This window comes from Pieris napi, chromosome 13 (assembly GCF_905475465.1).
Source record: "Pieris napi chromosome 13, ilPieNapi1.2, whole genome shotgun sequence".
NCBI classification, from domain to species: domain Eukaryota; kingdom Metazoa; phylum Arthropoda; class Insecta; order Lepidoptera; family Pieridae; genus Pieris; species Pieris napi.
In genome coordinates, this window is record NC_062246.1 from 6353249 (window position 1) to 6381096 (window position 27848).

General features: G+C 35.4%; 2 protein-coding genes across 5 annotated transcripts in view; both read right to left on the reverse strand.

Moving 5' to 3' along the window:
• LOC125055338 (juvenile hormone acid O-methyltransferase-like) overlaps window positions 1-27848 on the reverse strand; it is a 43195-nt gene that overhangs the window by 4881 nt on the left and 10466 nt on the right. For 2 of the 4 annotated variants that reach the window (XM_047657773.1, XM_047657772.1), the window contains exon 4: window positions 27546-27806. The exons of 1 other annotated variant lie outside the window; for it this stretch is intronic. In XM_047657773.1, coding sequence (XP_047513729.1) covers window positions 27631-27806 — 176 coding nt within the window. In that variant the 3' untranslated portion in view covers window positions 27546-27630. Of the gene's footprint in view, window positions 1-2615; window positions 2788-3846; window positions 4261-27545; window positions 27807-27848 lie in introns of those variants that run through there. One more of the 4 variants, XM_047657771.1, reaches the window with a different exon arrangement.
• On the reverse strand, window positions 5920-13435 carry LOC125055330 (juvenile hormone acid O-methyltransferase-like). The gene is made up of 4 exons (XM_047657754.1): window positions 13073-13435; window positions 8368-8539; window positions 6719-6827; window positions 5920-6146 (listed from the first exon to the last, which is right to left on the reverse strand). The coding sequence occupies exons 1-4, from the start codon at window positions 13426-13428 to the stop codon at window positions 5971-5973; spliced, it is 813 nt and encodes a 270-aa protein (XP_047513710.1). The 5' UTR covers window positions 13429-13435; the 3' UTR covers window positions 5920-5970.

The following is a 27848-nucleotide window of genomic DNA, read 5'->3' on the forward strand; positions in this document are numbered from 1 at the left end:
ATACCAGCAATCTCTGAGCTTTCAACAATAATCTTATCATCTACCTTTAAAAAGAATGAATTATTACGGGATTTAAGGTTTCCTGTTTCTCGATTTATAACATTCCAAGTAGTTTTGATTTTATTACTTGAATTCTTAATTTTCTCACGTATATGCAATGCTTTTGTATATTTGCAAACTTTTCTAAAGGTTTTGGAATAATTTCTGACATATTCCATAAACACTGCGTTGTGATTATATTTTATTAATGCATATAATTCATAAAGCCTATTCCTACTCTTAAAAATACCACTCGTGGCCCAGTCATCAAACTTGATTTTTTTGTTGCACTTTACAGTCTTTAATGGGTAAATACTATCAAACTCATTTTGAATAACATTAAACAAACTTTTGTATTGACTCTCCGAATTATTTAGAACAGAGTATCTATTGCACAAACCTTAGAATTAATATTTTGCCTAAAACTTTCGATGCGACTTTTTGTGATGGGGCGATACTTAACGTGCTTGGCTTCATCAAATATTTTGTCAGAGAAGCCAACTATCAGACCACAATGGTCAGAAGTAAGGTTTGTTATTACTGATTTAGAAATAGGGTTGTCACTCGAAAATATGTTATCTAAACAAGTTGCTGAATGGGAGGTGATTCTTGTTGGTTCAGAGAATTGGTTTACTAAATTGAAACATTTAAACATTGAAATAAATCTAGTGCTTACTGAAGTACTTTCAAGTATGTTTATGTTAAAATCTCCGCAAATAATGACCGACCTTCGTTTTCTAGTCAGTCTTTTAAGTACATCTTCCATTACTGACTCGAAATTGTAATAATCTCCGGAAGGGGGCCGGTACACGCATACTATAACATAGTTCTCCAGTTCTACACAAGATAATTCAATAACACATTCTATCAATTGAACAACTTACAATATCCTTACGATCTTTCGATTTGACAGTACTATTTATTAATATTAATGATCCGCCATGAATAGAACTACTTCTCATGAATACGCTACACAATTGGAAGTTGTCAATAACAATCGTTTCATAACTTCTTAGCCAATGTTCTGTAATACAAATAACTTCAATTTCGCGACTTTTTGTAAACAGTTCTAATTCTAATTCCTTGCCAGCCAAACCTTGTAGATTTTGATACACAATATTTAATAGTGCTGGCTTGGCTTTTGTCTTAGGTGCTAGTTTAAATTTTTTAAATGTAAATTTTTCGTGACAATTTTACTACATGTCACCGTAGTAGTTTCTTTAAAATTATATGCTAATAACTTAGCAATTTCTTTTTTTATTTTATATGAAAGATACAATGTATCTTTGGTCAGAGTAAATTTAGTAACAAACCTGTTACAATCAAAATATAAAAATACGTCACTATGACGACATGTCAAATGGTGAATAAATTGATTTAAAACATAAATCTGTTGATTAAACATACCTGTTAAACATACAGGTATGAATCACGCTTTATTTTTACTCCGAATCTTAATCTTACCTTTACAGCTAAAATGAGATAAAGGTTTTATTATGTATATGTTACATGAGTGCAACTCTCAGCTCCGTGGTTATAAAACCCCGTCTGTCAAGCAGAGAAGCGAACCTACTTGGCTATTAGAACAAACAAATGGTCACAAAACACATACATAAATCTATTGTATTGCTAATCGTTTTTTATATGTAGTCTAGTCGACAAGTTGAAAATGGTACAAAATAGAGATACTGCTCTTAAAATTATGTGCGATAGCTCATTGGATCCGGAATGACGTCTAGAAAAATGTGCCAAAAGCATGTATTAGCACATAAAAAATTGCAAAAGTTATAGACAATTAAAGATGAAAAAAAAATGGCATTTAGTTTTTTGCCAATATTTAAAAAACTATTAATATTTAAGAAATTTCAAATAAAGATACTGAAAGAAGATGAAATTTCCAATAAAAAACTCCTAACTCCCGGAACTCTATCTCCATTATTTATAATATTAATTGAACGCTAAAAATAGGTCTGCGGGTGACATTTTTAGGATTCGCGCGTGGCGTCAAAAGCGACTATGGCACATTAATTAATTTATTTAAGGCATTGAATATTTTTTTTTAAATTTGAAAAAATTATGGTGTGTTCTGAACACTATAATTAATTTATTCCCGTTGAAAATTTTACTTAAAGTTAATTTTTCAACAAGTTAAATAATTGTTAACTAACGAAATTTTCTCGAACGACCGTCTTAATTGTAAGTGAAAAAAAATGTTTAAATAATGGTCGTAAAAATTTTTCGCTTCGTAGAGCCTTTCTTACATACATATTTAACAAGATCGTGCCATAAAAGTTAAAAAAATATTTATACTTTGTTTATAACAATTTTTTTACTTAAACAAAAACTTAAAAATCCAAGTAATGTTGTTAAAATAATTTTTTAATAGTACATAAAGTGGAATAATGTGCTTCTTTGGCTAATGTAATGAATTGGAAATAAATTAATCCAATCTACCACCATCGCTAAATTATGGCGGACCTCCTAGCAAAAAATTATGATAGAAATGACTTCAAGAATTTTTATGAAGAAGTAATAATTAGCCTTTGCTAGAGTGAATTAAATTATGTTATATATACTTGACTGTCATGGTATGGAGATATATATCTTTCAACGTCAGTAACCCATGGCTTCCATTTTTCGGCTTTAGTAAGGGTCCTGTATGCATCGTATATAGATACTTTTCCTCCGACACTCGCGAAGCAACTGCCTTGGTCCTTAAGGATATCGTATATATTCTGGAACGCAGTTCTGTAAAATCAACATAAAAAATAAATAAAACTAAATTGATGTATACGCCGAAAAAGTTTTAGTAAATATAATTTTCGAAGGCTTCGAGTCACCGTCATATTGTTTATGAGGTGTGCGAACATAAAATATATAGATGCAAATCATACAATGAAAAGACAAGTTTTTATTATGTAATTAGGAACAAAATTAAACGACTTTAATAATAATACAATTTTAAATATTTTGTGGGCGTATTTGCAACTAAAGTGATAGACGAACATTCATCGTTAGAAAATAGCGTGGTTTTTATGTGAGAATAAAAGTGCCGCATCTATTCAGTTTGAGAACACTAACATTCGACGCATGCGCAATGGCTTGAAAGCGTCGCACAGGTGGTAGTAATTAATAGAAAAAATAGCTTCACTTGATATATAATTACTACTATACTCGAGATAAGATAATATACGTAAAAAATAATTTTACTCGGATGTAATAATATGACAATTCATAATTTGTATAATTCAAATAACATACTCGTAAATGCCCCTTAGGAAGTTATAAATTTTACTTGAAAATTTATTACTTAATTTCTTAGTCATTTAATTTAATTAATTTTCAAGTTAAAATTAATTACTAAGTAATTAAGTGATTAATTGTCAAATTAAAATTAATTCCTATTGCGTTAAAATAAAGTATTACCTTGATAACAATAACTTTTATTAATTAAAAATGAACGTAATAAGTTATAATTGAATGAATATTGAGCGTTTCTCGCACACAAGAAAAGAAATAAAAATTATTTTTAAACACTTATTAAATCTTTAAGTGCTATGTAAATCTGTCATAAAATCATTTATGACAACCTAAAAATAGATTTTCGGTTGTCATAATAATGTTTATTTTGTATTCATGATATATATTATATATAAATTTAACAAAAACCATGACGGGTTAAAAAACCATGATGGGCTTGGAAGGTAGGTAGGTTACATACACGCCGAAAAAATCATAAACGTGTCAGGCACAGAAGGCCGTGTAGCACATACCATAAATTCAAAATTGTAATTGCGATGTACTTACTCTTGACGACGACACCAGTTTAAAGCAAAAAAGGAAATGGCATGGTGGAAACGTTTCCTTAGCTGATCGGGCAGCTCTCCCTCTATGTTAAGGATGGTGAAATCAATACGTTCCGAAGCATAGTGTTCATTTGCGAATCGTATCATATCTTCACTTATGTCACAGCCCGTCATGGTCTTGCAAGTAGGAATTACTTCTTTGAATATTTTTGATGTCAATCTCCCATCGCCACAACCAATGTCTAGAATCATTGAGTCTTTTTTCCAATTGATTATATTCTTATATTCTTCTAGATACTTCAATGCATTAGTATTCTGTAGAGAATTTGATTTATTATACAATTTGACGTTAAGCATTGTACGACGTACGTGCGTGCTTTTCGGCGAATTTCTGATAGCGTTTTCGGTCGGGTAGTAACGGCTAGATGTTATCGTAAGAAAAAAGGCAAATTCACATTAACCTGAACATTAAAATGAAATGTGATGATTTATGCATAATACGAAAATGATAAATTTAATTTATACTGTAATGTGTTATCATGTTGAGCAGATAGATCATAAAGATATGATCAATGACCTTGAGTTAGGTGCTAATAAATGATTAATTTAGACCAGCATTGTATTTGCGAGGCTTCTGGCAATGTGAGCGTCCATAGGCGGCGGACAATATCACTCAACCTCAGATGAGCCTCTTGTCCGTTTGCCACCTGTTCTATAAAACAATATTTGTTTGATACAAAATTATCCTGTACTATAGAAAGCAGATAAATTTAATATGATTCTGTACTTAATAAAAGTTACATAATAATTACATGTGACACGCATTTATGAATGCGTTATTTTATGCCGTTATGCCCGTTTTTGTATTATTTAAAATTCTAACGTCAGCATCACTAACAGTGAAAATATTTAGAACTGGCCAGTTGGAAAAATTCCTAATGAAAACTTTTTTTTAATTTCAATTTTAGAACTCTTTGGTAACCTAATGTAGTATATTGCATTCAATTGTCATTTCTTTTTGTGAATTGGCGGCAAATCTTAAACTTTTAGAAAGCGATTAGCATTTCCTAATGAAGCTCCATCTCGTGCCACTATTTACAGTTGGTTTAACGAGTTTAAGCGTGGACGTAGGAATCTCAATGATGATCCGCGTGAGGGACGTCCTTTAATAGCGATCTTACAAGATTTGAATAATCTTCAAGCATCGCTTGCTACGCTTGGAAATAAGCGCTTACATTGGCAGAAGGCTCGCAAGTGCGTTGCGGGCCTTTTAAGAATAGGTACGCTCTCGTCTTGAAGGACCCTAAGTCGAATAGCTTCGGAAATTTTTCAGTGGACAGCTGATCCCACATAGTAGTAGAGCGCGGCAAAAGCTGGCCTACTGTAATTACTTCGTAAGTTCTCCATAATTATCCTCAAGAAAAAGCAATAAAAAATATTAATAATTGGTGTATTCATTGTATATAACATTACAAAATAATATATTTGATTACACTTTGCAGGGTACAAGTAATCTAACACTAAATTTCACGGAGGTAACGAAAAAATTCTTGGTTCATCTTTTTTTTAAAGGAAATTATTCTATGAAGTCCATCGCTACGTAGAAAAAAACGAATTTCCTGTTTTATTTTAAATGTTGAATTCTATAAGAAAATTGTTTAATAAAATGATTAAAATTTAATTTGTTTTGTTTCGCTAAAAAACGGTGAAGCCGTAAATTTTGGTACACACTGCAGGACTCGTATGATTAGTCTTTAAGGTAGTAGTTACTTTATTTTATTTCAAATTGTATTAGCCAGTATTTTAAATAAAGTTTTGTTTAGTATTGGTTTTGTAATTAACCTGTTCACTAGATACATTTTTGCTTTGTGCGATATTTCTACGGGAATCAAACCCACAGGTTCCATTGCTACTTCACCAATTGGTTAAGCTAGATAAATTGGTCATCTGTGTCTTTTTAGAAGTTATTGTAATAACGAACATAATTTTACAAAATAAAAGAAGAGAAGAGGAATATAGAATTTATGTTTGTGTATTTCAATAATTGTATGATTTTTATATTTCAATGTTACATTTCAATTTTAGAACAATTAATATCCCTAAAAAAACAAATCCAGACATTATATTACTTTTTTTCAACATATAAAACGAGTATTTGCATGTTATGGACATTATCATTACTTGATTTCTTGTAATTGTACTTTTCAGTGTCAATCATATGCATTTCTTGGCTTAAGTCTATAAAAAAATCGTCACGTAACTCATCCGGGATCTTGAAAGGCATCACAGACATTATTGCACCTGAAAATAATCGTACTTTTATTTATTTTCATTTTCCCAAAGACTAACTAACTTCTACATGTGGTGTCCAATGTACATGTAGAAGTTACTTTTCGGATGTGTGTTTTAGGCGCATTTTATAACATTGAATAAATTGTTCTTATCATAAACAATATTAAGGATTGATCTATTTTTATTTTAACCTAGAGAAAAACTTAGGAAAAATAGCAAGGAACGAGTCAAGCAACACGTCAAATTGATATACGGGTCATTAGCATTGTGCTCATTAGGCGGGTCCACACAGCACGAGCAGCCTCGCGAGGCATTTGCCGCGAGAAGCAGCTCGCTCTGTGTTGACTGTTGACCCGCCTCGGCCGAGGCAAGTGTGCGCGCTGTCAGAGTTGTGCTCGTTTCCGTACCTGACACGTTCTTAGTAGATACGCTCATGTTATGAAACGGTGTAGTGAGATTAATAACATGCTCTATTATAGGTTTATTTGTACATTCGTGACTTATGTTTGTTATTTATTTTGCTAATATTTGCTTAAGTCTAAAGTTGATAAAAATGTTCTCAAATTTGTTACAAAACCTACCTTTCAAATTCTCTTGATTTTCGTAGTCGTGAACTATTATCTTATCTTCTAATTTTTTTATAGTAAATCCAATTTTTCCTAATAATTGTTGCAATTCTTTAAGGGAATCCTGAAAAGAGTATATTTAAATTAAACGCATATTAAACAGAAATTTGTGGTAGGTTCCAATTGTAGGTAAAATTCCGGGCTTTTGATATTCTGGAGTTTCACATACAGGGACATAGATAACGCAGTGTCATTACTCAAAATCTTATTCTTACCTTAACAGCTTAAAAGAGTTAAAGGTTTTATTATGTATATGTTATATGCGTGCAACCTTCATCCCTGAGATTATAGTCCCCCGTCTATGTCAAGCAGAGAAAAGAACCCACTTGGCTATTAGAAAAACAAATGATCACGAGACAAATACTATAAATCTAGTCCCAAACGTAAAAATTTGTAGTGCTAATAGTTTTTTTTTTATATGGAACAGTAGCAAAATAGTACTTAAAGCTGAATAGTGTGCAATTCAATTAAATTCAAAAATCATTTATTCACGTAGGTAACACAATGTACACTTGTGATTCGTCATTAAATAAATATATATTAATGCTTCTAATTTTACATTTACTGCCATCAAGGGCGTAGAACAGAAGAGAAGAACTGGCAATAAACTCTCCGCCACTCTTTTTAATCGCCATGTTTTTTTTTTACACAACGTTTGTAAGGAGCTGCAACCATTACACCATGTTCCACATGACATTTTAAGTAATTAATAATAATAACATAAATTAAAAACAAAGACTTGTCCCCTATCAGCAGGAGGCATGGTGAAATAGGAGCACGCACTTACATGCTCGTGGGAACAACACGCAAACACATAGTCGAAATAATTAACATCATCACCGCATAAACGAATTCAAGTACGACCAGTCACCACAAGTAGCACCCGTTCACGAGTATGACGCATGGCCAGCCATCGGCCCCCTCGCCATATTTTAGGGAGAGAGACAACCCGACGCATGGACGCCGCCACAAGCAATGACATTTAAGCGAGCATGACGATCCTTGAAATGTGGACTTGGCTACATAAGAAAATAATAATAATACTGAAATAATTGGATACCACATGGATCACGGTTTGTTCCCACTTTACATTAAAACAGTCGTGGATGTTGACGATCGCCCCAGAGTCTGGAAATGCAGCCGAGAGATTCAGTCGTGTTACCTATAATATATACTGGAGCAACTCATATCCAAGCACTAGGATCGTTTAAATATTCATTTATATTATAATAAGCCTTAGCAAGCAGTTTTACTTTAATGTACGATTTAAATTTATTTATTGACAACGCTTGTATCTCACTAGGGATTTTGTTGAAAAAACGTATACAATTGCCTTGGAAAGAATTACTCGTTTTATGCAGCCTTCTGGTTGGTGCGCTAATTTTGTCTTTATTACGAGTACTATAATTATGGAAGCTACTATTATTTTTAAAGATACCGCGAATACAAAATATTCTCATAAATGTATTGACTTGCCAAAGTCAAAATATAATAAGTGCTTCTTTGTCTCATGTAATTAATTGGGAATAAATTAATCCAATCAACCACAATCGCAAGAAATAAAAATTAGTCTTTGCTAGAGTGAATTAAATTATGTTATATACTTGACTGTCATGGTATGGAGATATATATCTTTCAACGTCAGTAACCCATGGCTTCCATTTTTCGGCTTTAGCGAGGGTCCTATATGCATCAAATAATGATGTTTTTTCTACGACAATCGCAAAACAACTTCCATCGTCCCTAAGGATATCGTATATGTACTGGAACGCAGTTCTGTAAAATCAACATAAAAAATAAGTATAGCTAAATTGATGTATCCGCCGAAAAAGTTTGAATAAATATACTTTTCGAAGGCGTCGAGTCACCGTCATATTGTTTATGAGGTGTGCGAACAAAAAAGATAGATGCAAAACATACAATGACAAGACAAGCTATTTCACGCTTTATATTAGCGTCACCTGTATGTATGTATGTAACCGACTCCTTCGGACTCGATTTTGACCCACTTTTAACGGACAGATTTAATTCAAACTTTGCGCACTTGTCAAAGATCGATGACAATGCAATAATCCGAAAAAAAAATTAAAAAAATTAAAAAAAATTAACTAAAAAATAAATAACAGTTTAAAAAAACTAAAAAACACGCTTTTAAAGCACATCAAACTAAAAAGTGAAAAATAATTCCTAATTTAGGCTGAAAATGGGTCGCTCTGTGCCATATTTTTCGTCTATCGAGCAACCCACGCTTTTTCACAATAATACCAGTATTTTTTTTTTTTTTTTTTTTATTTTTTTTTTTATAGAACGGGGGGCAAACGGGCAGGAGGCTCACCTGATGTTAAGTGATACCGCCGCCCATGGACACTCTCAATGCCAGAGGGCTCGCGAGTGCGTTGCCGGCCTTTTAAGAATAGGTACGCTCTTTTCTTGAAGGACCCTAAGTCGAATTGGTTCGGAAATACTTCAGTGGGCAGCTGGTTCCACATAGTGGTTGTGCGCGGCAAAAACTGCCTTGAAAAACGCTCAGTTGTGGAACGGCGGACGTCGAGGTGATACGGGTGGAATTTCGTATTCTGTCTCGACGTCCGATGATGAAATTCAGCTGCAGGTATTAATCCGAACAACTCCTCTGAACACTCTCCATGGTAAATGCGGTAGAAGATGCAGAGTGACCCCACATCTCTACGCAACGCCAAAGGATCAAGCCGCTCGGAGAGGGATTGGTCGTCGACGATTCGAACCGCTCTGCGTTGTATACGGTCAAGTGGAAGGAGCTGGTACTGGGGAGCCCCCGCCCAGAGGTGAGAGCAGTACTCCATGTGGGGCCGAATTTGCGCTTTATATAGTTGCATGCGGTGGCCCGGAGTGAAGTACCGCCTCGCCTTGCTGAGCACACCAAGCTTTTTGGAGGCTAATTTAGCCTTTCCCTCCAAGTGACCGCGAAACTGAACGTCGTTCGATATGTCAACGCCAAGTATTCCAATGCTGGCTGTGGCTTTAAGAAGAGTGTTTTCGAAAAGAGGAGTAGCGACAAAGGGTGTTTTTTTAGCGGAAAACGCGCAAACTTGTGTCTTCTTGGGGTTAAATTGGACTAGGTTTTGTCTGCCCCAGTCTGAGACTCCACGTAGTAGAGTTTCGACTTCAGACACAAGTTTGTTCCGGTACTCATCAACAACTGCCCGAGAAATACCTGCCCGGCCAGTGTAAAGAATATCCCCAGTGCTGTCATCCGCATAGCAGTGAATGTTGCTAAGTTGCAACATATCATTGATATGCAGAAGAAATAGGGTCGGGGATAGAACACAGCCTTGTGGGACCCCAGCGTTCACGGGTTTAAGGTCGGAACATGCTCCGTCGATGACGACCTTGATGCTCCGATCGGCCAGAAAGCTGGAGATCCAATCGCATAATTTCTCGGGAAGCCCATAGGCTGGAAGCTTCGAGAGCAGTGCTCTGTGCCACACCCGATCGAAGGCTTTCGCTATGTCCAAACTTACCGCCAGCGCCTCCCCCTTGGACTCAATTGCTTCCGCCCACCTATGAGTAAGGTATACAAGGAGGTCACCAGCTGAGCGACCACGACGAAAGCCGTACTGAGAATCGCTAATCAACTGGTGATCTTCTAGATAACTCAAGAGCTGGCAATTAATAATGGTTTCCATTATTTTGGAGAACAAGGAGGTTATAGCTATTGGGCGATAGTTGGACGGATCAGAGCGATCGCCTTTTTTTGGGATCGGATGTATCGAAGCGGTCTTCCAGCACTTCGGGACAGTGCCGAGCGAGTACAGGTACCGGAAAAGGCGCGTTAAGACCGGAGCCAACTCAGGAGCACAAGTACGCAGCACAATTGGGGGGATACCATCCGGCCCGCTCGACTTATGAATGTCCAAGGAAGATAGTGCTTTGCGGACAGCACGTTGCCGGAATGTGATTTCCGGCATCGAGGAATCACACCGCGAAATGGTCGGTGGTGATCTCCCTCGGTCATCCAAAGTCGAGTTGGACGCGAAGAGACAGCCCAAAAGGTCGGCCTTCTCCTTCGCAGTGTGGGCCAGAGAGTCATCCTCCCTGTGCAGTGGCGGAATGGAGGGCTGACAAAAATTCCCCTGGACAGCTTTGGCGAGAGACCAGAAGGCTCGAGTCCCTGAAGGGAGTTGGGCCAATCTCTCGCCAAATCTGGCAATGTGCTCTGACTTTGCCTTAGTGATTTCTCGTTTGAAGGACCTGGAGGCTGAGTTATATGCTGTTTTAAGTTCGCTGGTATTGGCATCACGAGATTTCGCCGCTTCCGCCCATGCCTTAAAGCATTCTCGCTTTCGACGCGAGGCCGCCTTGCAAGAACGTTTAAACCAGGGCTGAGACTTGCCACCGATCGGCACCGCAGAAAATGGAATAAAGAGTTCCATGCCCTGCAGAACCACTTCGGCGACAGAGGCGGCGACGGAATCTGGAGCTTCCGGCGAAAAGCACATAGGCCCCCAAGGGTAGGACGCAAAGAAAGACCGCATCCCGTCCCAATCTGCTGACTTATAGTGCCAAATACGGCGACAACCCATAAAGCGGGGCCGTGAAGGGCGCGTAGATGGCACAGTACTCCGGACCACACAATGATCTGATGAACCCAATGGCGGGTCAACAGAGACTTGATAGTTCTCCGGATGTGAAGTCAGCAGAAGGTCCAACAAAGAGGGTTTATGACCATCCACATCTGGTATTCGCGTAATCGCAGGGACCATTTGTGTCAGGTCGTAGGCTAAAGCAAAGTCGTGAAAGGATCTTCCCGCGTGATCGGTAGTTTCAGAGCCGAGCCAATCGGCATGGTGGGCGTTAAAATCGCCAAGTATCACGATTTCAGCGGTAGGAACCCTTTCGAGCAGGGAATCTGTAGCCATTTGGATGTGCTCAATGAGTCGGTCAGTTTCGATATTTCCGCTATGGGACCTATACAGGCATGCGTAGAATCGCGGATGGTCATCGCAGTCTACGCGCAGCCAGAGGTTAGATAGGTCCCTTCCTTCAAGCGTCCCGAGGCGACGAGAACAGATATCCTCTCTGACGTACACGCAAACTCCCGCCCGCGGCACAAATGAATGTTCCAATTTGTACCCCGGGTAGGAGAGGTAGGAAGTATCAGCCGGGGAGGAAATCTGAGTCTCGGTAAGAAAGAGCAAGGCCGGCTTCGCAGTCTCTAAATGGTAGTGGACTGCGTTGATATTGGTATTGAGCCCCCTAACATTTGTGAAGTCCACGGCGAGTGTGGACGGGGGTGCCTTTGTAGGTTTGCTCCGTTTGCCCCGAGAACGAATTATGTTATTTTTTTCGAGCGCAGAATTGCCCCCCCCAGAATACGAAGGGCAGCCTGTGCGTCCACCACCGGGCGCAGAGTGTCCCGGTGTTGGACGCCCAGAGGGGGATTCTCCACCGCGAGCGCGTGTGGTACCCCCCTGGGGTAGATTCTGTCTTTTTTTCTGCACCTTCATATTTCTTGTAGAGGGGGGGGGGGGGGGGGAAATGGGCTTTTTGTTCATTACCACTTATTATTTTTCACTTTTTAGTTTGATGTGCTTTAAAAGCGTGTTTTTTAGTTTTTTTAAACTATTATTTATTTTTATTACGTAATTAGGAACAAAATTATACGAGTAATACAATTTTTGTATATATTTTGTGGGCATATTTGCAACCTAAGGGATCGACGAACGTTTGACGAACATTCATCGTTCTAAAACAGAGTGGCTTTATGTTAGAATAAAAATGCCGCATCTATTCAGTTTGAGAACACTAACATTCGACCCATGCGCAATGGCTTGAAACTTCGCACAGGCGGCAGTAATTAATTGAAAAAAATTAGCTTCAATTTGATATATAATTAATAAATGTACTGTTAGCGGACTAACGCCATCTACAAGATGGCGTTAGTCAGCTAAGTTCAAAGACGTCACTTTGTTTTTAGGTGTTTCTAGACACACTGCCACTTTATTATAGAATATAGGACTACTAACCAAAACGCCGATTTTTATTAATTGTAGTAATTAACAAATTGACAAGGTAAAAAATAGCGTACAAGTTAATTTAAATCTAATTTTAGTTTAAGCAATAGAAAGGAGAAAAATCTTGTTCCGCTAATTGTTTTGAGCAGTATATTACATAAAAGTTTACAAAAAACCAAGTCATGGGTTAAAAAACGATGATGGTCTTGGAGAGGAGGTAGGTTACCTACACGCCCATAAAATCATAAACGTGTCAGGCACAGAAGGCCGTGTAGCACATACCATAAATCAAAAATTGTAATTGCAATGTACTTACTCTTGACGACGACACCAGTTTAAAGCAAAAAAGGAAATGGCATGGTGGAAACGTTCCCTTAGCTGATCGGGCAGCTCTCCCTCTATGTTAAGGGTAGTGAAATCAACACTTTCCGAAGCATAGTGTTCATTTGCGAATCGTATCATATCTTCACTTATGTCACAGCCTGTCATGGTCTTACAAGTAGGAATTATTTCTTTGAATATTTTTGATGGCAAACTCCCATCGCCACAACCAATGTCTAGGATCGATGAGTCTATTTTCCAATTGATTATATTCTTATATTCTTCTAAACACTTCAATGTATTAGTCTTCTGTAGACCATTTGATTTATTATACAATTTGACGTTAAGCATTGTTCGTGCGTGCTTTTCGGCAAATTTCTGATAGCGTTTGCGCAGCGGTCAGGTAGTAAGGGTAAGGCTAAGGACTCACGAAGCGGTTTTGTAAGTACGGAATGGAGTTTTATTTTTAAAACTCACAAAACCGGAGTTTTGTGCGGTTACGCAGCCGTCGCGGTTGCGATTATCGCTCGCAAACTTGGCGGTTGATTATTGCAATACGGGTGGTTAAACGATTAGTTGAGTTCCAGACCGCCATGGACACGCACCAGAAACGAGATGTTGCGTTATACTTACTTCACAGAAGAATTAAAAATAAAGGCCTGAAAGGTTTTCGGTGCATCCACTGATTGTGGAAAGAGATCGTTATGGATTATTTGTTACTCTTAATAATAAGTTAAGAAGGATGAAGAAACGTTCTTTAATTATTTTCGAATGTCCGTATCCGTTAAGTCGCCCGCCATTCGATCGTAGAGTGCGCGGGTGCAACCCGCCATCTGTGGTTTGTTTTATTCTACAAAGGCTGCGGGCGCAATCGCGGCGGGCGCGGGTAAAAACCGCTTCGTGATTCCTTAGCCTTAGATGTTATCGTCAGAATAAAGGCAAATTCATATTAACCTGACCATTAAAACGAAATGGGATGATTTATGCATAATGCGAAAATTATAAATTAATTTATACTTTAACGTGTTGTGTACTATTGAGCCGGTAGGAAAAGAAATAGAAATTCATAAAGATATGAATTAGGTAAATCAAAGTGTTCACCAATGATGAATTTGATTAGAGATTTAAGACCTAAAGCGACACGTCAGCATGATTCAAGAAATATTTTTGTTCATCCAGATTTAAGAACATGTGACCAAGTTTTCGTTAGAGTTAATACGGTTAGGACGTCTTTACAACCCCCTTATGAAGGCCCTTACAGAGTCATTTTAATTCAAATGTCTAAAAGAAAAGCGCGAATATCAGTAGATAGGTTAAAACCAGCATACATTCTTTTCTTATATAATTACAAAAAATATAAGAAAAGAAGAGGTATATAGAATATATTATTTTTATATATTTAATAATTGTATTTTATATTTCAATGTTACAATGTAATGTTCAATTTAAGAATAATTAATATTGCTAAAAAACCGAATCCAGACTGTATATATTTTTTTCAACATATAAAACGAGTATTTGCACAATATAGACAAAATCGTTCGTCGATAATTTGTAATTATACTTTTTAGTGTCAATCCTCTGTATTTCTAGGCTTAGGTCCATAAAAAAATCGTCATAAAACTCATCCGGGATCTTGAAAGGCACCACAGACATTATTGCACCTGAAAATAATGGTATATTTATTTGAATTTTCCTAAAGACTAATAGGGGGAGAGTAACTTGAATATACACCCTTTTCGGATGAGTGTTTTAGACGCATTTTATAACTGAATAAATTGTTCTTATCATAAATAATATTAAGGATTGATCTAACTATATGAACTGAGCGAGAAACTTAGGAAAAATTATAGACTTAACTTTGTGTTAAGCTTGGCCGCACACAAAAGTGATCAGCACTAAAAACATCTGCCTACCATACCGTGTCGTACTATAACATTCCATCATATTTGATAGGATTTTTTGCAAAATATCCACGCAGAATAATATTTATACAGAGACGACACGCAGATGAATCGTGTATATATCCAGAAACTACTTAAATACTAAACTCCAGTACCCATGTCACATGACATAAAGTTGAATAATGCGCTTTGTCTAATGTAATTGGGAATAAATTAACTTAATCAATCGCCCCAACGTTTGGCGGGCCTACAAAAATAATAATAATATATTTATTATTATTATAATAATTATTTCATTAATAACTTTTATTAAGAAATAATAACTAGCGTTTGCTAGAGTGAATTAAATTATTTTATACATACCTGACTGTCATGGTATAGAGATATATATCTTTCAACGTCAAAAACCCATGGCTTCCATTTTTCGGCTTTAGCAAGGGTCCTGTAGGAATCGCATGATGATACTTTTCCTATGACAATCGCGAAACAACTTGCTTGGTCCTTAAGGATATCGTATATGTTCTGGAACGCAGTTCTGTAAAACCAAGCATGATGTATGCGATAAATAAGTTTTAATAAATTAGTACGGAACGATTAAAACAATACCTACGACCGGGACGTCAACATTATCGCTAAGTGCACTTGTGTTCAAATCATAACAAATTTAATTTAATAGGATACGACTGTTTACTTTTTAGATGTTCAGAAGTGTCCTGTGAATATTTAAATAAATCTCAACTATACCTAATGTGTGCCGTATAGCCTATGACAAATGTATGTTTGATTAAATTGGGTTAACTCACGTTATTATTGTTTTAATAAGCTGCAGCATAAATGTAAATTTCCGGATTCTCTTAAGAAAGCTAAAGTTATTCCTATCTATAAATCACGCCCTAAAACCGACCCCAGCGGCCAGTAATTACAGACCAATATCCATTCTATCTACAATATCAAAAAATATTAGAAAAAAATATTTATTCACGACTTCACTTATTTTTAAACGCCAGTATGGCTTTAGATTAAAATAATAATCACTCACTTTATCAACTACAGCCGATATCGTTAGTTATATAAACCAAAATATTGACTCTAAAAAAGTGTCGCTGTCTTTTTTGATTAAAAAGCATTTGACACTGTAGGCCACAACTTATTGCTTAAAAAATTGGAACGCAAAATAAACGCATAATAAGAACGAGGAATAAAAGATTGTGCACTAAAATTCTTCAAATCGTATCTATCAATCAGAACCCAGATAGTAAAATTAGGTAATGCTCAAAGATCAGAATTACCAATAACATGCGGCGTCCCACAAGGATATATATTAGGTTCATTGTTATTTTTAATCTATATTAACACGTTCACTGCGCCAACATTTTTAAAGAACTTTCAGCTGGTGCTTTGGAGACCTAAAAGATCTCGTAACAAGCCTATCCTTTGGTGCGTTTGAGACCTAATCAGTCTCCTAAAAATACACTTTTGAAAATAATTTATATCTTCCAAAAAAACAATGACATATATTTTGAATTTTTTGTGGGTGAAAGATAGCTAATTGCTTTATATTTTGCTAGGTTCGCACGCAGTTATGACATTTGAATAAACTACAAATACCAAAAAAAAATTAGATATCGATTGGATCTCGTACCGCAACCGAAGATAGTTCAATATGTGTAGTAAGTAGTGATGGGAATAAAATAATATCTCAGTTATCGATTCTAAAAGTTTTATTAATTATGCCAAGTGTTTTTCATTAAAACATGGTAAGCACATTGATTGCTTGCACATTACGCGCAAATGGTAACAATTCGTTTAATTTTTTTAGAAGCGTCAGTGCTGTTTTACTGCGTGTGCTCCAACGAAAAAGGTTTATCGTTAAATATTTCATAATCAGAATCACTGTCATTATTAGTCAATGGAGGGGCAAATTTGAACATTTTCCAAAACAAATATTTTACTGGACGATGCAGCAGTATAATCCGGCGTTGATTTTTTGTTAGAAACCTCACCAATAAAATAGATTTTTTACCCTATTTTCTTTTAAAATCACTCATTGTTTATCAAAAATAATCAACACGCTGGTATGTAAATATATATTTATATATTTGACCAAAATGACCTCTACAGACGACTAATGCAATGAAGTATCTATAAGAATATAATAAATTGGAAAATAGACTCAACGATCCTAGACATTGGTTGTGGCGATAGGAGTTTGACATCAAAAATATTCAAAGAATTAATTCCTACTTGCAAGACTATGACAGGCAGTGACATAAGTGAAGATATGATACGATTCGCAAATGAACACTATGCTTCTGAAAGTGTTAATTTCACTACCCTTAACATAGAGGGAGACTTGCCCGATCAGCTAAGGGAACGATTCCGCCATGCCATTTCCTTTTATGGTTTAAACTGGTGTCCTCGTCAAGTGTAAGTTACATCGCAATTATAATTTTTAATGTATGGTACGTGCTACACAACATCTATACAGCGTGTTTTAAACCTAATCACATTTATTTTTTTATTTAAAGGATATCAGTGCCAATATGCATATTACAATAAAAGGAAGGAAGTATCTTTAATACTAGGTACTATTAGAAAGATATTTCCCTTCTTTTCGCACAACAGCGTAACATATAACGACTACGTCTCTTGTAAAAATTATCAATGGGAAATATCCATTGTATTATTACTACATACAATGTGATGTTTTTTGTAACAACAAAAAACATTATTGTGGCCAAACGACTTAACAGATTTAATTCAAATTTTGAAAAATGTTTAATATCGTTGATCTCTTTTGCGTTATGAGTTATCGTTTTAATGTGACTACCTATAAAACACCTTGTATTTTGTAATATTAGGTTACTAATAAATATTATTTTATTACTAAAAAAGTTCAATGCTTACATGTCAATAGTGTATACTCGTTGCATAAATGGGTAGTTTACCGTGAAAACGTTCGTTATAAATCAACTTCGTAATATCAATTAAAGTCCTTGGTAATGTTATATGAACGTATCCTGCTGACCGCGCCGGTAAAGTGCGTCGGCGGTTATAGAGCGATGTTCACATCTAATTTGTTTTTTATTGCTTTTTATTTTCGTTATCCTGTTTTAGTTTTGTTATCATACTTATCCTATTAAAATGAGCAAGAAAGTAAATAACAACCGTGCTCGTGAAATGATTATTAAAGTGGACAATTATTTCGTTAATAAGAAAGAGGACTCTAAGTTATTGATTCAAAATATAAACCGTGCCCTAAAAATGCTTCGGACACTAAACAAAACAACTTGTGACCGACATTTGAATATTATTGGAACGAAGTTCCTTATCGCGCGTTGTGAAAGGAGGCTAGACGGAATAAATTCTTACGAAAAGTTGTCACGACACTTTTTTGCTATTTGCTATTGTAATACACTCGTCCGATCACCGAAGTTAAGCAACGTCGGGCGAGGTCAGTACTTGGATGGGTGACCGCCTGAGAACACCTCCTCCTGTTTTTTTTTTTTCGTCGTAAGATTGGTGTCGAGTAAATCTATCATACTGTTATGATACCAATCAACATATAAATTAATCGAAAGGAATTTCGTTCCATTCGGGTGTCCCTTGACACCTCTAAAGTTTTTATTATTAACTTTTTTGTTGTAATTTTTTGCGGTGGATGACGTCACGCAGCTGTTATTGTGACAAGGTTCCATCGCAATATCAACGTGCGGGGCTAGTAACAGCAGAGATGGCCTAGTGGCTTCTCTCACGGTCCAAAGGTGCGAATCTCAACCTTGAGGTGCGTTCAACTCACGGTTGTGCACTAATGAATTTACCTTTCTATGTGCGCAATTAAAACTTGTTTCTTATGAAGGCTCACATCGAAGGAAACCTGACTTTAATAAATCTACATGTGTTAGGCACAGAAAGCTGATCAGCTTCTTGTCTATAAAAATGAAAACGATCAAAGAAACGCAATGTTCAGTCAAGATCTTATCCAATAAGGTTATGAAATTATTTTTTAAGAAACATGTAAGTAAAAAACATAAACACTTTGCACCTTCAGGTTTTTAAAGTAGGTTAACGATCAAAATAGAAGATTTAGGGAATTTATATATCTTATCGTAAATATTTGGGCTTGGTGGCTTCATGTCCGAACATAATATTAAACACTTCTTCTTGTACTTATACATATAACACATCAAATATTACATACACGAAATATGATAAAATGCGTAAAAAATAATTTGTATTATATTCAAATATTGTGGATTCTACTCATATGTAATATTTGATATATATATCTAATAAGCGAATAAAATTAATAGCGACTTATATTTAAAACATATATTACAAACATACGCACGCTTATTTTGTATAATTTAAATAGAATACCATAAAATGTACTTTTAAATTGAAAATGAAGTACTTCCTATTGACTATATGACTGATTCGATGAGCATTTCTAAACACTTATTATTATATTTTATTTTATTATTATAGAAATTGTAAGTAATTTAAGGTAGGCCTTATATTATTCTTAAAGCAATAAAAGCTTAAGTGCGATGTAAATCTGTCAAAGGGTTATGACAACCTAAAATCGATTTTCGGTTGTCAGAACAATGTTTATTTTGAACTAATGATATTTATTTAAAAAAATGTGTGCGTGTACTAGGTGTACACACGTAAGAAGTGAAACTTCTTTATGACCTTATTTTTCGAAAAATGATCTACTATATGCAACTTAACGAAATTTGTTAAATAAAGTTTAACAAAAGGCTTTTATTATCATAGACATGAATACAAATACAATTATTTCATTTTACCTTATTACTACTAAGATTATTACAGAATTTCATTAATTGTAATAGCCCGGTCATTTTAGACAATTGAAATAAAGAAAATTCCGACAAAGCCAAATTTTCGTAGAGACCTTAGGTTTACCACAAGGAATAAAGTGTCAAAAGTCCCCATCAGTCCCATGTGAGCTTAGCGACTTATTCGGGGTCCAAGGTCAAAATTTTAGGTTTTTTGGATTTTTCTCGAAAACGGTAAGTTTTATCGAAAAGTACATCAGAGCACAGTTGTAGATCTTAAAATTCTCTATAAAAATGGTCCCTATGATTTTTTCTCTAAGACCCACTATTTCCCAGATATTGCGCTTGTAAGAATCACGTTCTACATAATATGCACACATTTCCTCACCACCTGTGAGGTAGTGTACTCGGTGCGTTTTTTTTAACGTGGTATCCCCGGTAGGCCTATTTCACGAACCTTTTTAACGATATTTTCAGGAACAATAATTATTTAATAGTATGAAGATTATTGATATGGGTTATTGAGTTTAACTGTCGTTCAAACTTTTTTTTATTACTTTAATCTGACTCATACTCTTCATATTCAACTTCAACAATCATGTTTTCTTGTTCTTCTTCTTCTCTTTCCTGTTGATAAGCGCTTAGAAATTGTTCAAATGAAGATGAATCAGTTGTCTCTTCATCAAAATCACATGAATCTTCCTCTCTTGTATTTAATTGAACATTTGAGCAAGAGACACCTTGGCAATTGGTACACGCTGGAGAACACTGCAACCCTACTTTACAGCCACATTTGGCACTACAACCTTTCTTGCAATTGCAAAAAATAGTGTTAAGAAGTTTTTCTGGAGCAGGGGGCAGTAAAGTTCGAATCGGTTCCAAAGTATTATTTATCAATTTCCAACCCCAGTCTTCAGGGTTCAGTTCATTGCCTTGCCATGTCTGAACTTGATAATATACTCGAAACAAATGTTGACTAGCAGATGCCGATGTTGGAGGAAGACAAGATAGCTGTACTTGCTTTTTGTTTCGTGTATTTTTTACAAATGTTAAATATCTGTACGTATCTATGCAATCAATTTTTTTTGGAGCTCCATAAACCGCAAGAAGAAACCGAATTCCTTTAGTAATTAGTATTTGAGGTGAAGAATGAATTTCAGTAAATACTTTTGCGCAGTCAATCAAATCATTTTTTTTCCAAATAATTTTAATACTCAATTTTTGCCCCTTCTAAACATTGCTGACGTAGTATCGCATCCGGTCATCGCATGTAAAAATAAAATAAAGTTTTGGCATTTTGGATAAGCTGATAAACTTTTAGAAGAATATATTTCTGTCCGTTGCTGCGCCTTCCCAGGTTCTACTAATAATGTATACATAAAAGAGACACGAGTAGGCATTTTTGTTTGCTTGAGTACCTAAATATGTATATACGTGGCATATGTGGAATATGATTCTTACAAGCGCAATATCTGGGAAATAGTAAGTCTTAGAGAAAAAATCATAGGGACCATTTTTTTAGAGAATTTTAAGATCTACAACTGTGCTCTGAGGTACTTTTCGATAAAACTTACCGTTTTCGAGAAAAATCCAAAAAACCTAAAATTTTGACCTTTGACCCCGAATAAGTCGCTAAGCTCACATGGGACTGATGGGGACTTTTGACACTTTATTCCTTGTGGTAAACCTAAGGTCTCTACGAAAATTTGGCTTTGTCGGAATTTTCTTTATTTGATCACTATTTTTATGTCTAAAATGACCGGGCTATAATAGAATTATTACTATCATTGTTATCGTTATTATATATTTTTGTTATTAATGGCTTCGAATCTCTTCGGATCAACCGTGGTAGGGACAAGAAAAAGATGGCGCGTAACCGAAAAACGTGACGATTTGCTACAAAATTTCTCCCATACGTCGATAAAAAATTCATTCTAACGCCGATAAAGAAGTTTGACTTCAAAAAGCAACATGGCGCGTAACCGAAAAACGTGATTAATGTTGAATTAAATTGTTTATGTCCAAATTAATTTAGTTTTTCTATTTTAAATGACGTTACTCCAGAGCCGTATCTATAATTGGACAGAAAGCAAGGAAATGCTCTCTTATTTCCAACTTTATAGTTTCCATGTTAAAATTGACAAACCTTATTATCATACTTATTTGCTCTTCGTGTGAAATGTCAGGAGTACAATCCAGTATTATTGAAAAATATTTATTAATTCGACAAAAATTTAAAATAAAATGTTGAATTTGGTTACCGAGTATAAAAATTTGTTCATTTTGGATTTTATTAAGGTATGTCGGCATATGATTGAAATCATAAGACAAACACACTCAAAAAACACGGCGCAGCGGCCTTTCTTTTGATTCGCTAAACTCTGAGTAATTAACGTAAACTAAAACCCAAAGCGTAAAATGACACTTCAAACGTAAGTAAGAATATTGTAGTGTAACATAAATAATTTCGGTGGCGGCGCACTCATTGTCTTAGCGCCTGTGTGCACCGCACACTTCGCACACATGGGCGGCGCGGCCCTGTTAATACAGTTTATGTAAAGTCAGTTATGTGAATTATAGTCATGATTGGATGAAACAAGTCATTATTGGAGTGTTTAATTTCCTACCCTAAGAAATAGATTAACTAGCCCTTACAATTGTTTATATCATTACAAATTATTATATTTGATTACACTTTGCAGGGTAAGAAGTAATCGAACACTAAATTTCACGGAGGTAACGAAAAAATTATTGGTTCGTCATTTTTTTTAGGAAATTATTTTATCAAGTCCATCGCTACGTCGGAAACAGTGAATTTCCTGTGTTGTATTTGAAATGTTGAATAATATATGAAAAATGTATAATAAAATTATTAAAATGTCATATGTTTTGATTCGCAAAAAAGGGTGAAGCCGTAAACAGCCGTCTTTAAGGTTGTTTTACTTTATTTAAAATTGTATTAGCTAGTTTTAAAATTAAGTTTTACTTAATATTGGTTTTCTAATTAACCCGTTGACTACATTTTTGGTTGTGTAAGATATTTCTACGGGAATCGAACCCACAGGTTCTATTGCTACCAATTGGTAAAGTGAGACACATTAGAAGGTATTGTAATTTTGAACTTAAATAAAATTTTACAAAATGAAAGAAGAGAAGAGGTGTATAGAATATATGTTTATGTATTTCAATATTTGTATTTTATATTTAAATGTTACATTTCAATTTCAGAACAATTAATATTCCTTAAAAACGAATCCAGACATTATTACTTTTTTTCAACATATAAAACGAGTATTTGCGCGTTAAGAACATTATCATTAGTTGATTTCTTGTAATTGTATTTTTCAGTGTCAAACATCTGCATTTCTTGGCTTAAGTCTAAAAAAAAATCGTCATATAACTCATCCGGGATCTTGAAAGGCACCGAAGACATTATTAAACCTGAAAATAATGGTACATTAGACGGCACACAAAAGTGATTAGCACTAAAAGAGTCGATACCGTGTCGTACCATAACTGTGCGTGGAAAAGTACGAAATTATACCCGGCTAGAATCATGAATGAATGAATCGTGTATTGTCAGAGTTATGCTCGTTCCCGTACCTGACACGTTCTTAGTACGCTTATGATATGAAACGGTGTAGTGAGACTTATAACATGCTCTGTTAAAGGTTTAATTGTACATTCGTGGCTTTTGATTGTTTTTTTATGATAATACTTGCTTAATAGCAGTGTTGGCCTAGTGGCTTCAGCGTGCGACTCACATACCTGAGGACGTAGGTTCAAGCCCCGGCTTTCCACTTAACCAATGACCAATGAACTTTCTTTCTATGTGCGCATTTAACATTTACTCGAACGGTGAAGGAAAACATCGTGAGGAAACCGACATGTGACCCAAAAAGTCGACGGCGTGTGTCAGGCATTGAAGGCTGATCACCTACTTGCCTATTAGATTTAAAAATTTGTTACCGTGTGTATGTGTCTCCTTTCCCATTCGACGCCAAAACCTACCTTTTAAATCCTCTAGATTATCGTACTCGTGAAATATTATCTTGTGTTCTAATTTTGTTATAGTAAATCCAATTTTTCCTAATAATTGATGCATTTCTTTAACGGCATCCTGAAAAGAGTATATTTAAATTAAACGCAGTAATTTGTGGTAGGTTATTATATTTATTGTAGGTAGATAGCTTAACCAAGACACCAAGCTTTTGATATTCTGGAATTTAACATACAAGTATAAAAAACGCTTTATCTATACTCAGAATCTTAATCTTACCTTTACAGTTAAAAAGAGATAAAGTTTTTATCATGACTATTATGTATACATATGCGTGCATATATGTCATATGCGTGCAACTCTCATCCCTGAGGCTATAGTCCCCCGTCTATGTCAAGCAGAGAAGAAAACCTATTCGGTTATTAATAATTTTTATTAAGAAATAATAATCAGCCGTTGCTAGAGTGAATTAAATTCTTTTATACGTACCTGACTGTCATGGTATGTAGATATATATCTTTCAACGTCAGTAACCCATTGCTTCCATTTTTCGTTTTTAGTCAGGGTCCTGTATGCATCGTATAATGATACTTTTTCTGTGACAATCGCGAAACAACTTCCTTGGTCTCTAAGGATATCGTATATGTTCTGGAACGCTGTTCTGTAAAATAAACATAACAATAAAAATATAGCTAAATTGATGTATCCGCCAAAAAAGTTTTAATAAATATAATTTAAGAAGGCGTCGAGTCACCGTCGTATTGATTATGAGGTGTGCGAATATAAAATATAGATGCAAAACAAACAAAGACAAGACCAACCACAATGGGTTTAGACTTTACTTTAAATGCATATTTAACAAAAAAATTAACCTCTAGAATGTACTTCATACTTGTTGAATAAGATTTTTATTACTATTTAACTTGGAATGAGTACACGAAATGTCACGAATTTTGTTTATGACAAATTCGGGTTGTTATAAATGCAGGAACTGATTGTTGGGGCCCTCGGGATGTTTGATCGAGCGGTTATTCCTCAGCATCCGCAACTCCAAAACATCGCACCGAGGCACTCCAGACCACCAGGCCAGTAGGACGCGGCTTCAACCGCTGGTCGCCTCCCCCGGGGTGACCGGGGGTGTCACTCGGCGGTGCTTGACCACGAGCCGTGAGTCTGCCTCCTACCACGGATTATGACACCAGGGCCAATTATTTTCTTAATTGCGATGTACTTACTCTTGACGAGGACACCAGTTTAAAGCAAAAAAGGAAATGGCATGGTGGAAACGGTTCCTTAGCTGATCGGGCAGCTCTCCCTCTATGTTAAGGGTAGTGAAATCAACACGTTCCGAAGCATAGTGTTCATTTGCGAATCGTATCATATCTTCACTTATGTCACAGCCTGTCATGGTCTTCGTCGGAATGAACTCTTTGAATATTTTGGATGTCAAACTCCCATCGCCACAACCAATGTCTAGGATCGTTGAGTCTATTTTCCAATTGATTATATTCTTATATTCTTCTAGATACTTCATAGCATGAGTCTTCGTCATACCATTTGATTTACTATACAATTTGACTTTAAACATTGTTCGTGCGTGCTTTTCGGCTAATTTCTGATAGCGTTTGCGCGATGGTTAGGTAGTAATGGTTAGATGTTATCGTTCGAATAAAGGCGAATTCACATTAATCTGAACATTAAAACGGAATGGAATAAGTAATACATAATACGAAAATGATAAATTTAATTTATACTGTAATATTGTTGTGTTGTGTGAGCAGTGTTGGCCCAGTAGCATCAGCGTGCGACTCTCATTCCTGAGGTCGTAGGTTCGATCCTCGGCTGGGCACCAATGGACTTTCATTCTATGTGCGCATTTAACATTTGCTCGAACGGTGAAGAAAAACATCGTGAGAAAACTGACATGTCTTGGACCCAAAAAAAAAGTCGACGGCGTGTGTCAGGCACTGGAGGCTGTACACCTACTTGCCTATTAGATTGCAAAAAGATCATGAAAAAATAGATTTTCTCAAAGATAACTCAAGGTGATATAAATAAATGATTAATATAGACCGGCATTGCACTTTGCGTTTTTTTAGGTTCGTTAGTATGTTTGTATATTTATTATTTTCATGCTTGTGCAAATGTTTCTTTATGATTTTTTTTCTTATTTTAATTTGGTATATAACGACTAAGATTAAAATGTTTGGATTTTTTCCGTGTCTTTATGCATCGTTACCCATATGTACGTACACTCTGCGATTGAGATATTTTTTTTATAATTTAAGAGGGGGCAAACGGGCAGGAGGCTCGTCTGATGTTAAGTGATACAGCCGTCCGTGGAGAACGAAATCACTAAATCTACGGTTGAACATTGTAATTATGTAACCTATCTTAATTAAAATATCACTAATCTAAAGGACAAAGAATATGAACAGAAAACAAAAAGTATACATCGAATTATTTATTAAGTTTGATGCCAATGAATTGGACGTGGTCTAGCCGTGAATACTAATAATCTTGGAACATATAATCCAAAGGTATATATTTTAACATAATATCAACCTCAATGAAGGGATGAACAACCCACAAAGGTGAATCCAGGCAGCGCCAGTAATCTATAATTTTTAATGTGATAATTTATATAAAATAATGTTTGTAAAATATAATATATGTAATTTCGCGCTGATTTTGCAACCTTGGTACAAAAACTCAATATAAGTCGGAGGCACAATCGCTATCAGGATTTACAAAGTACCAGCGTTGCGCTTTAGAAAATAACACTTTGCATGCATGACCCATTACCGCCTGGAAAGGTCACGTGATCAGGTGCCAGAAAATCGCTTGTACTGTATTTCAATAAATGAAAATCCGATTTTATCTAACATTTCTCTGAGTTGCTTTTCAGGTTTCTGGTAAATTAAAAATGCTTCATAAATTAAAGGATCTGTGAGATTTTATGAGATACTATAATTAATCCAAGTAATAATAACTTCAAACGGGTTAACTTAAAAAAAATGTTTGCTGTGTAAATAGTGTTTGAGAACAATTCAATTTATAAGCGACTTGATAGGTACTAATAGACCTCAAGCCCATGAACAAAAAATACCTGTGAAATGAACCAACCTGAATATCGCTTAGCGTCCATAAAATACGTGAGGTGTTTTTTTAAATTTTCTGTACCTCCCTCCCCCCCTGGTGAGATGTCGTGAGATTTTATTCAACCCCCTCCCCCATCCCCCAATCTCACGTGAGATTTTTCAAAATGTAGGTTTCTTACGTAAACGCGTTGGATTGTTATTGTAAAAAGAAAAAAAAAAAATTCTTCGTGCTTTTATTTACGACTAAAACAAAATAAGTGAAATGTTGAGCGATTAGGTATGGAGTTAGCGGGAAGTTGCAGAGATAGCCTTTAGGGTCAACCGTTTTCCTATTTTTTTTAAGTAGAAAAAAAATTGCGTGATATTTGCCGAGACCCCCCTCTCTCCAACGTAAGATTAAATGAGATTTGACTCGACCCCCTCCCCCCCTTAAACACCTCACGTAATTTATGGACGCCCCTTTAGAAGGCTGTTACTACGAGTATATCTCTAAAAAATAACTCTGAGAACTATGCCGTCATTTCTGAGCGGTACATGTGAGTACGTGAGTGAATGGAATTTGTCAGGTACATTTCAACTTTATGATGCTTCTTTCTAATAGAAGAAGTTATTGTAATATCGAACATAAATAAAACGTTACAAAATTTATGAAGAGAAGAGGTATATAGAATATAATATGTTTGTGTATTTCAATAATTGTATATTATATTTCATTGTTACATTTCAATTAATTTCAACAGACATTATTACTTTTTTTCAACATATAAAATGAGTATTTGTACATTAAAGACAAAATCGTTACTAGATTTACTGTAATTGAACTTTTCAGTGTCAATTATCTGCATTTCTTGGGTTAAGTCTATAAAAAAATCGTCACGTAACTCATCGGGGATCTTGAAAGGCACCACAGACATTATTCCATCTGAAAATAATTGTATATTTATTAATTTGCATTTTCCCAAAG